This window comes from Octopus bimaculoides, chromosome 7 (genome assembly GCF_046866305.1).
Source record: "Octopus bimaculoides isolate indiv1 chromosome 7, ASM4686630v1, whole genome shotgun sequence".
Classification (NCBI taxonomy): Eukaryota; Metazoa; Mollusca; class Cephalopoda; order Octopoda; family Octopodidae; genus Octopus; species Octopus bimaculoides.
Genome location: NC_142934.1, coordinates 13,967,943 through 13,986,679, shown reverse-complemented (window position 1 = coordinate 13,986,679; position 18,737 = coordinate 13,967,943). Strand labels below are relative to the sequence as shown.

General features: G+C 36.2%; 1 protein-coding gene across 11 annotated transcripts in view; it reads right to left on the bottom strand.

The window, feature by feature from the left end:
- LOC106871127 (C2 domain-containing protein 5) overlaps positions 1 to 18,737 on the bottom strand; it is an 87,746-nt gene that overhangs the window by 5,113 nt on the left and 63,896 nt on the right. For all 11 annotated transcript variants that reach the window (XM_089354811.1, XM_089354805.1, XM_089354808.1 and 8 more), the window contains 15 exons: positions 17,820 to 17,928; positions 16,532 to 16,646; positions 15,045 to 15,230; positions 14,431 to 14,535; positions 12,230 to 12,319; positions 11,374 to 11,431; positions 10,750 to 10,803; positions 9,493 to 9,567; positions 8,189 to 8,251; positions 6,432 to 6,530; positions 4,658 to 4,774; positions 2,990 to 3,112; positions 2,763 to 2,849; positions 1,825 to 1,914; positions 198 to 273 (listed from right to left, as the gene is read on the bottom strand). In XM_089354811.1, the coding sequence (XP_089210937.1) occupies positions 198 to 273; positions 1,825 to 1,914; positions 2,763 to 2,849; positions 2,990 to 3,112; positions 4,658 to 4,774; positions 6,432 to 6,530; positions 8,189 to 8,251; positions 9,493 to 9,567; positions 10,750 to 10,803; positions 11,374 to 11,431; positions 12,230 to 12,319; positions 14,431 to 14,535; positions 15,045 to 15,230; positions 16,532 to 16,646; positions 17,820 to 17,928 (1,447 nt within the window). The remainder of the gene's footprint in view (positions 1 to 197; positions 274 to 1,824; positions 1,915 to 2,762; positions 2,850 to 2,989; positions 3,113 to 4,657; positions 4,775 to 6,431; positions 6,531 to 8,188; positions 8,252 to 9,492; positions 9,568 to 10,749; positions 10,804 to 11,373; positions 11,432 to 12,229; positions 12,320 to 14,430; positions 14,536 to 15,044; positions 15,231 to 16,531; positions 16,647 to 17,819; positions 17,929 to 18,737) is intronic.

The window sequence follows — 18,737 nt, the reverse complement described above, 5'->3', positions numbered from 1 at the left end:
GGTCAGACAGCCACCATAAGGTCCATTTCTTGTTGCACTGTGGTGGCGTATGTGCTTCAATGGCCCTGAGAACTATGCCAATGCAGCACAAGCTCCTGATATGGCCTCCCAAGCTGGACAATTACATGGACACCCTGTATATAAACAGAATGAGAGAAACCTAAGAATATACACATTAATTGCCTTAGGAAACTTACTTGTTTTATACACTAAGTTTTTAGATGCTTGAGGTTGTACTTCTCCAAGTCCTGTGCACATCCCAGTCAAGGTTATCTGCCAGTAAAAATATTCAATGAAATACATTAAAGACATTAAATAAAATATATATATATATATATATTTTTTTTTTAATACATTACTATTCAGTGGCCTAGTGGTTAGGATGGTGGGCTTGTACTGTAAGATTTTGGGTTCAAATATTGAACCAGGTAGCATGTTGTGCTCTTGAGTAGGCTACTTCATTTTACATTGCTTAAGTCCACTCAGTTAAAAATGAGTACTAGCCAAGTACTGGTGCAGCTCTCTCTCTCTCTCTCCATCCAGCTGTCATGTCCTCAATGTTCCATTAGGGTTAAATGTAGGAAAGTCAAGAGGATATCTATGTCTACCTGGGACTACATAAGCACCTAAAACAATTAGTGAAAGCATGTACATGCTACCTAGTCTAACTCATTTGCAAATATAATCTGGCAGCATGTTCTTTGGTACTTTTTTGCAGAAGTAGAAGTAGTCATGGTAACAGGAGAATCCCTTGTCATTGGGAAAGTTGTTCACCTAGATGAAGTCTCTGAGTTTTGATCAGATTGATGAGGAACAAACTGCTGCACACTATCAACTTACTACACACAGTCTGACAACAGAAGCAGGGTCTGGATCCAATGGTAAGGAAAACAGAAATAACTAGGAACTCAGGCTTGAGGTGGAGTACCCAGGTAGTTTTTGCAGATCCACATGAAGATTTGAACTAAGTACAGAAATCTAACAAAAAAAAAAAAAAGATGAGCTGGCAATTTCCGAGTACTACAGTTACTCAGAACCATCACAAGATTCCACCTTTGCTGCATCAGTCAACATGTTGCTTTTCTCATCATCATCATCATCGTTTAACGTCCGCCTTCCATGCTAGCATGGGTTGGACGATTTGACTGAGGACTGGTGAAACCGGATGGCAACACCAGGCTCCAATCTAATTTGGCAGAGTTTCTACAGCTGGATGCCCTTCCTAACGCCAACCACTCAGAGAGTGTAGTGGGTGCTTTTACGTGTCACCCGCACGAAAACGGCCACACTCGAAATGGTGTCTTTTATGTGCCACCCGCACAAGAGCCAGTCCAGGGGCACTGGCAACGATCTCGCTCGAAAACCCTACAAAGGCCAGTCAGGCGGTATATATATATATATATATATATATATATATATATATATATATATGTCTGTACGTATTGTCGTCGTCGTTTAACATCCGCTTTCCATGCTAGCATGGGTTGGACGATTTGACTGAGGACTGGTGAAACCAGATGGCTACACCAGGCTCCAATCTGATTTGGCAGTGTTTCTACAGCTGGATGCCCTTCCTAAAGCCAACCACTCAGAGAGTGTAGTGGGTGCTTTTACGTGTCACCCGCACGAAGGCCAGTCAGGCGGTACTGGCAAAGGCCACGCTCATCTCGCTCGAGAAACCTCATGTGTCACCCGCACAAGAGCCAGCCCAGGGGCACAACTATTTTGACAACTGTACAACCATTAGAGAGCTGTTATCAAGCATTCATCAATAATGAATGGAAACATATCTAAATGCTGAAAATAATTGAATGTAAACTATACCTGCACTTCGTCTTCATCAGCCAGCTCTAAATTGAAATCAAGGCAACTTAAACAGCATGGTGCCATCTTCCTTAATTTAAAGCAAATTTTCTATAAAATTAGAAGAAAAATAAGAACAAATCAATGATAATTGTTTTTGTATCATGAATAAATAAAGCTTAAATATTGATTACATACAGGAACAGTTCCAGTCATGGAAACAGAATCTAGAACAGTTCCAGTCATGGAAACAGAATCTAGAATTGAGAAGACAAAGGCCAAGATAGTAAAGTCTTATCTTGAGAAAAAAAAAACAAAATACTGGTACTTTTGCAAAGTAGCAATGCTTGATATTTAGAAGTGGAGCAAATAAGAACATTATATTGTATACCCCAATTCAAACATAAAAGGTGCAGAGGGAACATAGGTAGGTTAGAAGAGAAGAAGGATCTCATATGTAAAAGGAATACAAGAATGGTCAGCAGTTAGGACATACAAGAAATGAAGTTGTTTAACTGCCCAGAAAGTTTGCTAGAAACAGCTAATAATTTCTGTCACCTAGGTAACATAATCAGCACTGGAGTTGTGTGTTGGGAAGCCACTGTAGCCAGTATAATGACAGAGTAGGGAACATTCAGGGAATTGTTACTTCTGTTGGCAACAACAATTATTTCTCTCTCTTTTCAAGTGAAGGAGAGATAGTATGGAGCTTGTATATGAAGAACAAATATTATGATAGACTGAGACACAGATGCTGAATGTGAAGGATTTGCAAAGGCTGGAATGAAATGAAGCAAGCATGCTCTACTGGTTGCATAGTGTTAGTGTGCACAAAGGACAGAAACCAAGTGTGTTGAGGGAGAATATGGGCATAAGAGAACTCAACCTTAATGAACCTCCCAGGAATAGTAAGTGTCAAAAATGGACTGACAGATGGAAAAGGCTGCAATAATACTTACCCTAATCAAATGGTTAAATAAATCAGAGAAATCTTTTACAGTCATTGGTACCTTCTGGCATTTGCCACGCCACACATGTGTAAACATCTGAAGAGGAAAAACAAGAGGAAAATGTTTAGTTTGGGACATTTAGCTGATAAAATAAAAAGATCTGTAAATTGAAGAAAGTGATAGAATAACCCAAAATAGGCAAAAAAAAAACAAAAAAAACAAAACTGTGAACTTACCTGTAGATTACAAACAATGTTGGTCACTCCTGGAAGTACTTCTGTATTGCATATTTCAAATCCTTCTGGAGCTGTGAAGTCATCTAAAATCAAGGATACAGTTTCATCTTTTGCATCATCAACCTGAAGAAGATAAAATTTTAAAAGATTTACAGAATGATGGTATGAAAGGAAAAGAGGAAGTAGTACAGCATTGTCTTTCAATGGATTGATGCAAAAGTTTGAAAGAATTACCTTGAATTCCATATAAATATAATGGCATGTAAAGAGATTAATGATAAAAGGGAATCATCACCATCATCATCATCATTTAATGTCCACTTTTTCATACTTGCATGGGTCAAACAAAATTTATTGAGGCTTGTTTTTTCTGTGGCTGGATACCTTTCCTGTTGCCTGCCCTCATCTATTTCTAGGTAAGATAATATTTCCCCATGGCCAGACACTTTTTTTTTTTGTTTTTCTTTTATATGGCAGACTGGAAACAAACAACCTCACTTGTATGACAGGCTGCTCATTTACAACCATCACAGGATGTCAAGACAAGGTATACACAAATACACACACACACACACACATATATATATATATATATATATATATATATATATATATATATATATATATATATATATATATATATATACATACACACACATGAGAAGCTTCTTCCTGTTTCCATCTACCACTCACAAGGTTTTGGCTGACCCAGGGCAAAAATAGAAGACATTTGCTCAAGGTACCATACAATGGGATTGAACCTGAGGTCAAATGGTTGGAAGTGACGATGATTATGACAGCTTTGGAATTAGCATGAAGAGTATAGAGTTGGACTAAATGAACAAAACACTCATTAATTATGCAATGCTCCTACTGTCTATAGTAGTAAGCTGCATCACCATGATTAGCGATTTACTTTGACAAGGGCTAACAACCTCAATCAGGGACAACATGCACTTTCCCTGATGGCATATATCAAATGATATGCTTCTGGTTAATAAACACAACAATTCCTTCAACTGTGACTTTTCACATAAGCATGTACATACATATTCATCAAGATAAGATGTACCTGTGTCTGTCTTTTTATATATATATATATATATATATATATACACACACACACACACTAGTGACTGAGACCATTGGCAATATGCTGTGCTTGAGAAGACCCATCAAGCCAAGTGAAATTGTAGTCACATCTGATGGTGGTGCATACCTGGCACCCATGCCAGTGGCATGTAAAAAGCAGCTTCCGAGCATTGGGCCTCACGGGGGCAATATATATCAATTTAATATATATACCAAAAGAGCTGCTAATAGCTTCATGCTTTTATGAAACTTTAACTAAGCATATTTATAAAATACATCAAGTATCTCCAAGTAATCTTTCAGGATCTGTTTATGCATTATCTTTTACTTGTTTCAGTCATTAGACTGTGGCCATGCTGGGGCACTTACTTGAAGAGTTTTTAGTTGAATGGACTGACCACAATACTTTTTTTATTTTTTAAGCCTGGTACTTATTCTATTGGCCTCTTTTGCCGAATTACTAAGTTACGGGGACAAGAAGTCACTCAACTCAACCCATGCAAGCATGGAAAGGTGGACATAAAAATCAATGATCAGACTGTTCATGCTCTGGAACCAGCCAAAGTCCTTACTTACCTCTAACACAAATGTATCTTTGTTTCCAAATGACAGTTCTAAATCACTCTGATCTTCATCACTGTCGTCTGTATTATCAGCACTGCAACGAAGACTAGACTGGCCTGGGGCAACTTCCTGGAATAAATTGAATGAAAAGGTGAAAAAAAAAAAAAGGGAGAGAGAGAGAGAGAGAATTGCTTAAGGTGCTATGCAGTGGGATTGGATGTATAAGCATGTGGTTGAGAAACAGGCTTGTTAACCACACAATCCTGCATGCACCAATACAATACTATTTAGGATTTTGTACTCCTAATGTTGATTGATATTTAAGCAAATCTGATCACACACATTTTGTCTTTTTGAGAGAGAGAGAGAGAGAGAGAGAGAGAGAGAGAGAGAGAGAGAGAGAGAGAGAGAGAGAGAGAGAGAGAGAGAGAGAGAGAGAGAGAGAGAGAGAGAGAGAGAGAGAGAGAGAGAGAGAGAGAGAGAGAGAGAGAGTCAGAAATTTCCTACAGTAGAAGCCCACTGCTCTTCTTCTCATCATCCCTATTGTATCTTGTTTATTGAAATCCTGCACTAAACATTTTACAATCATCTCTCTTTAGAACTACATCCCACTTTGACCTTTATTTTCTTCACAGACACCGACTTAGTTTTTTTTTAAAACTCAAAGTACACACTGGACAATGTGGTCCTTCATAGACAAAAAGATGGAATGGTCATGCCTAGAATACTTTCGATCATAAGTCTACTTGATTAGAACTGCTCTTGGTTAAAAAACATGATCATATCCTGATGTGGAAATGATTTTCATAATATGAAACTAAGAGTTGTACTCTGAAACACAAATTCTACTGTATATTAGCACTATCATAATCAATAGATAAAGAACCATAATTTTACCAGCCATCACAAGATTTATTTCTTGTTGCATTGTGGTGGCTTCTGTGCCTTCAACCACCCTGAGAGCTAAGCCAGTGAAGGGTAAGCTTCTGGTGGAACCTCTTGGACTGGGCAAGGTATCAAAGGATAGAGGCCAAGCTAATATGGATCACCTCTTCTCAGAGGTAAAAATGGGTTTGCATAGGCTAATGTCCCTACCTGGAAAAAAGCAAAGTAACAGAAGCATTGATAACAACAAGACCTAGAAAAGAAAGGGCTTCCCTCAGAGAAATATATGATAATGTAGAAGAATTTGAAAGGAAGTTGCAAGGCTGACTTCCTCAAAAACTGTAACATGGAGTAGATGTAACAGAAAGGAATGAGCTGAAACCAGTGGAAGAACAGATCCCTGAAGAGTAAGAGAGGATGGATATACTATGCCTTTGGGGAACCAACATCCTGTATTACATGTCAGGCTCTGACCTGGAACCAACAAAAGATGTGGAAGAGAGGACACCCTAGAAATAGCTGGAGGCAAGATACTGAGGTAGAAATGAAAAAGCAGGGATTCAACTGGAGGGAAACAGAAAAGATAGCCTAGAGTCAGAAACAATGGGGGAAACATCATCGATGGCCTATGCTTCACAGGGAACAAAAGGAATTAATCAAACAAGATTTTACCCCACAAGTATCGTAGCCTGATAAGATAAAACCTGAAATCCAAAGAAACTGGGGGTTTGTGGGAGCAACAATCAGTCAAGAGTAAAGTTTATAAGATAAACTCATTTTGGGGCATCATGTTTTATCTGAGAGTGAGGAAGAAAGAGAACATGGTGTTATCATTTAGGGTTAGGTAAGTGCATGTAAGTCAAGCCACCAGGAACTCTCAAAGACAGTATTAGTGACTTACAGGCACAAATATTTCATATTGCTCTTTTAAGTTCTGTACAGTAGTGGTTAAGCGTTGCTGTAATTTCTCCAAATCATTATTGTCACTTGCTGTCATCACCTAAAAAAAACAAAAATAAAGATTTGAAGAAGACATTATAAAAGATGTTCACTGTTAAATCTTTTATATTTTACATGCTTCAGTTGTTGGACTGTGGTCATGCTGGAGTACCACCTTGAAGAATTTAGTTCAACAAACTGACTCTCGTACTTATTTTTTTAAAGTCTGGTACTTATCCTATTGGTCTCTTCTGCCAAACTGTTAAGTTACAGAGATGTAAACAAACTAACATCAGTTGTCGAGCAGTGGAAGAGTGGACAAAGACATGCATATGATGGGCTTCCACAGTTTCCATCTATTAAATTCATTCACACTGGTTGGCCTAGGGCTATAACAGAAGGTAGAAAACACTGACTCAATGTGCCACACTGCTGGCTTGAGCATGAGTAAAGGTAAAGTTACCTTTTTGAGTCATGCCGACTCATAAAGGCCGGTTTACTGATTTCCACGACATATATATTCCCCACCTGGATGGGACGCCAGTCCATCGCAGGATTACTCATTTTTGCAAGCTGAGTGGACTGGGGCAACATGAAATGAAGTGTTTTGCTCAAGAACATAATGCATCGCCTGGTTCAGGAATTGAAACCACAATCTTATGATCATGAGTCTGACAATCTAACCACTAAGCAACATGCCTCCACCAGGGGTCTGAACATGAAATCATGTGGTTACAAAGTACGCTTCTTAGCCTCACTGCCATGCTTGCACATAACCATATAAACAGTTTAATCCTTTAGTATTCAGGTTATTCCATTGAATGTTATGTTTATTTGTTCTCAGTGTTTTCAACTAATCAGTAACCATCTTGTAGATTTGAGATTTCAATTTTGTGAGTGTATATGTTCAAAATGATATTGTAGGGTAGGTGTGAGAGGCAAGATCTGGACAGTTTGAACATAAAGCAAGTAGAATGTTTGGGCCAGATATGGCCAGATTAAATGCTAAAGGGTTAAAATGTATTAGAATATTACAACAAAGTTATATCACAGAAAAAAACTTATTAACAATTTCTAGCCTTATAGCTTCCAAACATGTCTGCAAATTCCTTGTCAGTAAGCAAACTTTCTACTCTTCTATTGATTAGAAAGTCAATCATTACAGGCTGTTAACTATCAACAGAGGGTAGAGAAAGACAGCCAAACTGTCGGCTGTGAAAACCCTGACTAGATGCCTCATCTTCAAGACATTACTCTAGGTAAAGAATAACAGACTAGCAAAAATGGTAACATGCTCAAATGAATGCAGCACACACCATTTAGTTTCATCCGAGTTCAAATTTCACTGATGTCAACTTTTCCTTTTATCCTTCTCGGATTCATAAAATGACTCAGATTTTAATGGCATCAATTGACTAAACCATGTGTAGTTAACTGTGTGTGAGTTTGTGTACATGTGTGTGAGTGAGTGCTTGTGTCTGTGTGGATGTGTGTGAATGTGCTTTTGTATCTGCCTGTTTATTTACATTTGCACTACTCCTGAAATGAAGTAACAACAACAATCCTTGGATTAAAATGTGGCAGTAATCCTATCAATATGATGAGCTGCAGATTTTCTCACTCATCACTAAAGGAAAGGAGAGTCTAATGAAGGAAAAAGGAAAAAGGAAAGATTAGTTTGGATCATTTAATAATAAAATTAAATATTATTATTATTACCTGTCCTGAGATACGTGGAACTGATGGAGCAGGTAGTGCATTCAGATAGGCAGCAGTTGCTGTCTGAAAATAGAACAATGAAGAGAATAGCAAAAGGGTTTCATAAACAATAGTTAGAGCAATAAAGAAGAAAAGAAGAAAAAAAAAAGAAAAACAGACAATAACAACTAAAAAGTTATTTATTTCATCAAAGTGCAAAGACAATACTTTGTAGAGTGGAACAGGAGAAGTTGATCAAATGAATTAACTAAAAACTATGTGGAAGACTGGCATAGGTGTGTGTGTGTGCGTGTGAGTGTATGCATCATCATTGTTTTCTTCTTCTTCTTCATCATCATGTGTATGCAAGTACTTCAACCTAAATCACAGTGTATCATCATTATCATCATTTAACTTCCATGTTTCATGTTGACATGGGTTGGATGGTTTGACAGGATCCAGTAAGGTGCAAAGAACTGCACCATATTCCAGTGTATGTTTTAACATGGTTTCTACAGCTGGATGCCCTCCCTAATACCAACCACTTTACTGTGAGTACTGGGTGCTTTTTGTTTTCTTCCATGCCACAAGCACTAGTGAGATTGCCATGCAACCTGCAAGACTACAAATCCAGATGCAGGAAGCTTTATGTTGGGAGATGAGGAGTAGAAAGGATTAAAATCTAAGAGCAAAGGGCCAGAGGAGAACAGGGTTCTAGCTATAGGGGAGCTACATGACTCAACGTTTTAGAAAAGAGGTGAGAGTGATGAGATGGAGCTGGAAAGTGATAAGAAAAGAGTGGTGATGAGGTGTCAGGGTGGACCTTCAAGGTATGAAGGTGGTTAGGAATAACTGAAGTAGTGGGGCCAGGAGTGAATGGGGAAGTAGGGGATGTCAGATGCTGCAGAGTTACAAGTGAAATGGCAAAGTGGATAAGGTATTTCAACAACCTGCTCAAGAGTAATAAGTTCAAATCTACTGCTGGTATTTTGTTGTGTTTCTAGAAAATACATCTAATCTCACACTGCCTCACTGCACCTAACAGTCAATGATAAGTACTAAATCCTATTAGAAAGTCAACAAGACTGATTACCCAGCAATACATACCCTATGAAAAGTCAAGCAAAACATATATTTGTGATAGGGATGTAACAACAGTTAAATCCAGACTCTTTGCATGGGTATACTGAGAACTTACTTTATTTAACATGTAAAATTAACAGTGACAAAAACATGCTTCACACACTTGCACACCACCTTGCAGAAGGTAAATTAAAATGAAATTTTAGGAATGTACTGAAGTAATAAGTTTTAAAGATACTCACAGCTATTCCAGCTAACATTGTTTCTCCAACTGTGATATGGACTACAAGTCCAAAAAGACCATTCATACCACGCATCTGAAATGGAAAAAAATGTCATATGTATTACCAGAGAATGGTAAATGGTAGGTTAAATATATATATATATATATATATATATATATATATATATATACACACACACACACACATGTATGTATTACAAAAGTGAAAAGTTTGGTATATTTTTAATTCCATGCTGCATGTGTTTCATTACAGACTAGGAAATACATTACGAATATAAATATTAATATTAAAAATATATTAAATTCATAATAGATATACACATGTAGAAAACATGAATGGGATCTCCTTTGTGGAATTCCTCAAACAAAAATTAAAAAATAATACTTGGATGAAATTGCAATTTATAGCGCAAAGAATTTATCAGTAGTATCTTGATAAATAGAGGGACAAAAAGGATAAGAAGAGAAATAATAATAATAATGATCCTTTCTACTATAGGCACAAGGTCTGAAGTTTTTTGAGGAGAGGACTAGTCAATTACATCGACCCTAATACTCAACTGGTGTTTAATTTATCAACCCTGAAAGTATGAAAGGCAAAGTCGACCTCGGCAGAATTTGAACTCAGAATGTGGAGATGAATGAAATACTGTTAAGCATTCCACACGGCATGTTAATGTTTCTGCCAGCTCGCTGCCTTAATAATAATAATAATTCTTTCTACTATAGGCACAAGGACTGGAATTTGGGAGAGGGGGCTAGCCAATTACATCAACCCCTGCGCTCCATTAGTACATGGAATTTGAGTTCAGAATGTAAAGGTGGACGAAATACCTCTAAGCATTTTTCTCAGAGTGCTAACAATTCTGCCAGCTTGCCACCCTAATAATCCTTTCTACAATAGGGGTACAGTGCCTGAAATTTCTGGGGAGGCGTAAGTCAATTACATTGACCCCAGTATACAACTGGTACTTATTTTATCAACCCTGAAAGGAAGAAAGGCAAAGTTGAATTTGGTGAAATTTGAACTCAGAAATGCCACTCAACATTTTACCCTGCACAGTAACAATTCTGCCAGCTCACTGCCTTACTACTACTACTACTACTACTACTACTACTACTACTACTAATAATAATAATAATAATAATAATAATAATAATAATAATAATAATAATAATAATAGTAGTAGTAGTAGTAGTAGTAGTAGTAGTAATTACACAGGCAAAAAAAAAAAAAGGGAAACTTTTAACTCACCTTTAATTTATTTATAAGTTGATTATGAAGTTCATATTCCATAAATGGTAAACACTATCAACAGATGGAATAAAAGATTCAAGTTAGATGATCTCAAAGAAGAGGAAAGATTTGAAGCATATCAAAACTGTTCTATGTTTTATAGTTTTCACATTTTAAATATAACATCTAATGTAACTTGAATATTTGTTACTAAGTTATATATATGAATTATAAATTTTATAGTATATTAAAATTATAGCATAGATGAATTTTATAGCAGTTATAAATTTTATAGCATATCTAAATTATATATTATATATATATATATCAACATCAGCATCTGTACCAGTGTCATGTTCACAGCACCCAGTACACTCTGTAAAATGGCTGGCATTAGGAAGGGCATCCAGCCATAGAAACCAAATCAAAACAGACAAAATGGAGCCTAGGGAGCTCTCCAGCTAGCCAGTTCCTGTTAAACTGTCCAACCCATGTCAGCATGAAGAACAGATGTTAATTGATGATGATTTTCCATGCTTGCATGGGTCAGAGGTAATTTGTTGAGGCAAATTTTCTATAATCAGATGCCCATGCTAAATATCGTTGAAGCAACAACAATAATAACAAATAGGAAATGCTTACATCACTAATTTCTTTAGCACAAGCTTCTCCTTTGCCTTCCTTTTTCGCACGATATATCCTGCAATAGACCAAGATAAATTATGAGCAGAAATCTTGATAACATTTATAATTATTTATTTATTTATTGCCCACATGGGGCTAAACACAGAGGGGACAAACAATGACAGACAAAGGTATTAAGTCGATTACATCGACCCCAGTGCGTAACTGGTACTTAATTTATCGACCCCAAAAGGATGAAAGGCAGAGTCGACTGCGGTGGAATTTTAACGCAGAACGTAACAGCAGACGAAATACCGTTAAGCATTTCGCCCGGCGTGCTAACGTTTCTGCCAGCTCACCACCTTAAAATTTATAATTATGCAAATATAAATTTTTATGTATATGTGTGTGTGTGTGTGTGTGTGTTTGTGTGTGTGTACATATGTATGTCACTGTCTCCTTACTTTGACATCACATGGTAGTTGTGAGTGTCACCATCATACAAGCAGTGTCCTTCATTTCCAATCATCTGCGAGAACAATGTTTGGTAATGGGGAAATATTACCTTACTTAGAAACAGGGTTGGCAAAAGGAAAGCCATCTCGCCACACAAACGTGGAAAAGCAGATGTTTCAGGAAGCTAGTGATGTTTGCATGTGTAATGTGTGTCTCTCTTTCTATCTGCATGTGTATATTTCTGTATTTGTGTGTGTGTGTGTGTTTGTGTGTGTGTGTGTGTGTGTGTGTGTGTGTGTCTACCTCCAGCACCAAATATACTGTCACTAAAACATGTTGTATGTCCAGTCAACTGTGCCAAATTGTCAGCGTCCAAACGATCATGTCCAATCATCGCATTCCTCTATAAGATCCTTACCGAGCTTGTATAAGAGTTCCTTTTCCTATTGTCTGTATTTCTTCAGGCGGGTTGATTGTAGTAAAAAGCACATCTGGAACTGGATGTTTACTGCAAAACAAACAAACGAGCAAGAAATTAATAATGGAGATGAAGTGTATTTTTTTGAGAAAATAATTTGAACCAAATACAATTTTTTGGAACTGCCTTTTTCCCCACTGCCAACCATCAAACTGTAACAATTTAATTTCATTTATCTGGTGCTACTTAAAAAGTACCCAGAATACTCTGCAAAATGGTTGACATTAGGAAAGGCATCCAACTATAAAAAACCATGCCAAAACAAGCAGTGCAGCTTGGGACAGTCCCTTGGCTTGCCAAGTCCTGTCAAATCACTCAACCCATGCCAGAATGAAAGATGAATGTATAATAATGATGAATTATCTTAAACTTAAAAACCACCCAATCATTTTAGACTTAATTTTGTAGAATTTGAAAAGTGGGTGGTGCATGTGAGAATTAAAAAAATAGGGAATGTATCATTTTAATAAAATTAATTGTTTTTGAAAGAGAAGCTCAAAGTAAATAAAGCTGAAGATAATAGTGTGTAAGTAATAGATTAAAAGAAAAAAAATCTTTGGATGGAAGAAGTCAAAAGTTTTCCAGAATGTTTGTCATGTTTATAGAAAATATGAGTTTGTGTCCCATGGGCAGCCATCGACTTTTTCTCTCCAAATATTTACATACTATTATTTATAGATTTATCCATTTCAGGTTCCAGCCAAAAAAAACAAAAAAACAATCTAATTTGTCTCTCTCTCTAATGATGTAAATATAACTAATGTTTTAAATGTTTTAACCCTTTAGCATTTAAACCGGCCATATCCAGCCAAAAGTATTCTGTCTATTCTATGTTCAAACTGGCCAGATCTGGTCTCTCACACCAGCCCTACAATATCATTTTAAAAATTAACAGCTACCTCATCAAAATCTCATAGCTACGAGATAATGCTTGATTAGTTCAAAACAATGTGGATAAAAAAGCATTAATTATGGCAGAATAATGTGAACACTAAAGGGTTAAACTTGTCCAACATCATGAGAAAGGAAAAAAGAGTTATAAAAGTGCAGACAATTTTGACTTAATAAAAAGCATGTGTGCTGCCCACGTTCTTTTGGAGAGGGGCCTTGATACGTGTCAAGAGTGGGAGCCCACTAAGCTAGCCACCTGCGTCGAGAGGATCTGGGATAAAAAGAAAGTAATGGTTGTTGATGATGATGATGATGATGCTGTCATCATTGTTATCATCATCGTCATCACCCTTGACGGTTTTTAACATCTCTTCATTTTCATTTTCAATTTGAGTTTTGAAAATCCGATTTTAGTTCTCTTGAGGGTTAACTTACAGGATAAATTAGGAAGATGCTGATCTACAATTTGAAGAATTGGCAATTTATATTTATATCACTGTATGGTTATGTGGTTTAGAAGCTTGCTTCCTATCCATGTGCAATAGGATTCAGTACCACTGCACAGCACCTTGGGCAAGTGCCCCTGGCTGACCAAAGCCTAGTGAGAAGACCGGGTAGAGGGAAACTGAAAGAAGCCCATCATATATATATATATATATATACACACACACATATCATTATCATCATTTACTGTCCGTCTTCAATGCTGGCATGGGTTGGATGGTTTGACAGGAGCTGGCCAGGTAGAATATTGCACCATACTTCTGTGTCTATTTTGGCATGGTTTTTTACGGGTGGATGCCCTTCCTAACACCAGCATCAGTACCTGCAACATCACCAAGTAACTTGCAAGACAAGGAATCTTTGTGTGAGGTGATCTTGTATCAGATGATGAAAGGTTAGAGTGTGACAGAGAGAGAGAGGTATCTTGCTACAGGGGAAGTACATGGATACCCAGAGGGAGAGAGAGAGAGAAGGAAAGAGAAAGTTAACAAGAAAGGGGATAGAAACAGGTGTGCTGCTGTAAAGGAGATACTTGGTTATATATGTATACTCTTGTCTGTAAGAGCTGGTATCAAGAAGGAATTTGGCCATAAAAAAAAAAAACTGCTTCAACAGATTGTGTCTGATCCCTGCAAGCATGGAAAAGCAGGTGCTGACGATGATGATGACAAAGACATGTATAACGCATGCACACACACACACACAGTTCACTGCTATCTTAAAACATACAGAAACAATATACTTACTGACATACAGTGCAGGTATCCAGTGTTACCTTAAATGGCATAGAGGCAGTTTTGTAGGGAATGTGACAAAGTACACAGTTTGCAGGTGTGTAACCCTCTTCAATACTGGAAAGTAAAGAAAAAAAATAAATAAACAAAAATAAATAAGGAATTGTTCTTATGAAATCAGTGACTTCTTTAACCCTTTCATGGCCATATTTCTGATAAAATACAGCACTGTTTATGCTTTAGAAATTAGCTGGGAAATCTCAGACAGTGGGGTTCCTCGATTATCCAAAGAGGCATTTCTATCATCCTACCCAACCATTTTTTTAAACCATTGTATGCTATACATATGTCCCTTCTTTTTCAGTGTATACCATGTCCACTTAATTTCTTTCTCTTTCCCTTTTTTTTATAATCATTTCATTATATGTAAACTCCCACACTTTATGTCTGTCTTTGTATTGCCCCCTCATCCTTCACCCTTGTGGCAAATAAATGCAATCATCATTATTATTATTATTACTATACACCACTCTAACGTAGGTAGCTTGGCACAAATGATAGAGTAATTAGCAAAAATAGATAAATAAGTTGTAATGTGCGTGTGTGTGGGAGTGAGGAAGCCTTACCTATTCTGTGACATTTGATTTGCCAAGTTCACGTCAACATAAAGCTTCTCCTTCTCCACTGGTACCTTATCAGTGGACTGATAGAGTGGAGCAGTTTCTTTCTGTGCGACAACAGGCAGCAGTACATCCATGTTGCTGCTGATGACAGCAGCTGTGCCAATAGCTGACAGAATAATTACTTCATCACTGAAACGAAAAGAAGGAGGAGAAGGAAAAATAAAATGAAAGTGATAAATAAAAGAAAAAAAATTTTTTTTTAATGGAAAAGTAAAGGAACTTGTGTCATGTAAAAAAAAAAAAGCCAAAAAAACTGAATGAATTAAAAATAAATAAAATAATTTGTCACTTGAAGAAAGGAATCCTAATGAATTCAAAAACCAAACAAAAAAAGATGAAAACAATTTCTGTAAAAAGTTATTTTACACACACACACAGATATATATAAAACATGTGCATGTGTGTGTGTGCCTGTATATATACATACATACACATGCACACACACACATACAGATAAAAAGGAAATAAGAAAATGTCAATTGAAGAATGGAGTAGTAAAATCAATTAAAACAGTTTTCTCCAAAATATGAAACTTGGTATGCATAGGTATACACCAACAATGCAAAGTTAGTCTCAATTTTATAATACAAAATTAAATCTGAGTACAGAACATTATTTACATTTGACGGATATTCGTCCTCATCTTGTTTGTTGTTAACACAACATTTCGGCTGATATACTCTCCAGCCTTCATCCGGTGTCTTGGGGGACATTTCGAACCTGGGTTCTCATTCCTAAGGTATATTTTGATATTATTATTATTATTATTATTATTATTATTATTATTATTCAGGTCACTGCCTGGAATCGAACTCGGAATCTTGGGGTTAGCAGCCTGTGCTCTTAACCACTACACCATACGCCCGGGTTCGAAATTTCCCCAAGACACCTGATGAAGGCTGGAGGGTATATCAGCCGAAACGTTGTGTTAACAACAAACAAGATGAAGACAAATATCCGTCAAATGTAAATAATGTACATGATTCTTCATCTCTTAAATATAGAACTATAACAAGGATTATTATGAAGTGGCATAGCATTACCTTTAATTCTTTTTATATATATACCTAACCGAGAACAAACTGGTAAATGTTTGGAGTAATCACTATTTACAAATATATATATATAATTTATGATGTAACATCTTAGCTCGTAAGTTACCTCATCATTTCGTATTTGTCTTGCTTTTATATGTTTATTTATGGATTCCCTGAAGAGGAATATATGAGGTATTCCAGCAGTTCTTACTTCTTTGTAGAAGAGCTCTCTCATATATTTTGAAACATGTGTAGGAATTAAAGGAACTTTTATTTATATGTGTTTTGCTCCATTTATTATTATTTATATATATATAGGGGAGGAAATATGGAGAGTGAGAGCATATGACAAAGATAAAGAATGCAGAGACATGCAGATTATAAGAAGCTCACCATATGGAAGACATTTCACTGTAACCTATCACAGCATGACATCCCATTGAACGACAATGAGAACGGATCTCAGTACGGATTTCAATCCACCAAGCATCTCTCGTCTCAGGTTCATCTGAAAGTGGGTGGAAAAAAAAAGAAAATAGGAAAATAAAATAAAACATGCAGAAGAACACTTTGTACTGTTAACCTAATATTTATTGTTACATAAATTACTATATAGTCACAGACATAGCTGCATTAAGAAGCTTGCTAAACATCAAAGATGAACTGAAGCTTTGGTATACATGCTCCAAGTCGAAGTAAGCACATTGCTTAGTTCAATAGACAATTGATGAAATACCTGAGTTCTTAGCAGACAATAACATTATAATAGATAATTCTTAAAAGATCATCACCTGTTCAGTGAAGAGCAAGAACTAAAATAATGACTTTCATATTCATTCTTAATATAATCCAACAGATTCAAATGTTAATATACTAATCACTGCTGTTTCATCACAGGAGAACAACTTCTTTATAACGAATGTGTTCATAACATATTTGATTCATTAGCAGAAGTGGACTTTGAGACACTCAGTGTTTCAACATTGTGGTGTCTCGTCAGCTAAAGGCATCCTGGACTAATGAATTTAACAAGAATTTGTGGCTCTTGTTTATGATTTCAGCAAGCAAATTATTTGCTGATTCATGCTGATAACTGCTAATTGGTAATAAATTGTCATGTGTAAGAATCAAAATAATGATTTGCATATTTACTCTTAATATGCTCTGGCAAATTCAACTGTGAATATGCTAATCACTGTTGTGTTTTATCATAAGAGAACGAGTACTTTGTAACAAATGTACGATTGAAACATACTCGATCCATTAGCATTATGAACACAATGGCAATTAGCGTATTCACACTCGAACGTGCCGGAATTTATCAAAAATAAAAATGCAAGTCATTGTTTCCATTCTTGCTGTTCACCATGCAAAAGAGGATTTATTAGTGGTTGAATCAGGAAACCGTTTGTTTGCAGAAGTTATAAACAAGAGCTTTGAACTCTTGTTGGTTTCATCAGTCTGGGATGCCTCTGGTAGGTGAAATACAACAATGTCAATCAAAACATTGGCTGTCCTAGAATCCATTGTACTAATGAATCATTTTCAGTTTTAGACATTTAGCAAAAGCAAAATAAAATATACATGTGTGTGTGTATGTATATGTTCATTTTATCTCGGATGCCAAATTATATTTAGAGATTAAAAATAATGAACTAGCCCAAAACCATTTGAAACTTACCAGGATTATGAATTTTATCCAGCAATTTAACAGATTTTGCTGACACAACACCTCCTAAGTGAACAATGAATGCAGGAGGAAAGGTTTTCATGGTGAAAAATGGATACTCCTATAACAAAAACAATAAAAATAATAATAATAATAATGTAGCAATAACAAAGAAGTAAATCATCATCATTTAGTGCGGACACTTTATTTTCCATTTACTGTAGTTATGAGAAAGTATTATGATGTGGTGAGCTTTATGGCAGCTCAACTCTAGACTAGATAATATACTAGTCTATTGTAAGTTTTGTTCATGAAAAAATTTGATCAATAACTATGATTACATACATGTTATAATAGATTATGTCATATACCGCATGATATAATTACTACAATCATCATTTTCATGTCCACTTCTTCATGCTTACATGAGTCAGATGAGATTTGTAGAAGGTTTTTTATGGCCAGATGCCTTCCATGTCACCAACCCTCACATGCTTTCAAGTAAGGTAACATTTACCTTAATCCTTCACACATGAACAGCATAACAGCCAGACATGTTTCCATGTAAGATTGCAAACGAATGACACTGCTTGTAGGAGGGTGATGCTCATTTACAATTAGTCTGTGATGTCAATACAAATGATACAAACACACATTTAATTAGCAGTTATTAATTTATTTTCTGCCATGCTCCAGAAACACTGTAATCAACTGCTTTCATTACAGGCCCAGAATTATAATCTAGCAGACACAATACAAACAACAACAAAAAGAAAGAAATGGGAAGAAAGAAAAGAAAAAGCAAAGTGTTACACCTACAATTTTAAAATTTTATGATCTTTCTCGTGAGTTACCAAAAAGGAAAAATCATAGAGCAATGCATCTTCTTCCAGGTTTCTTGATTTAGAATTCAAACTTCTAATCCTGCTT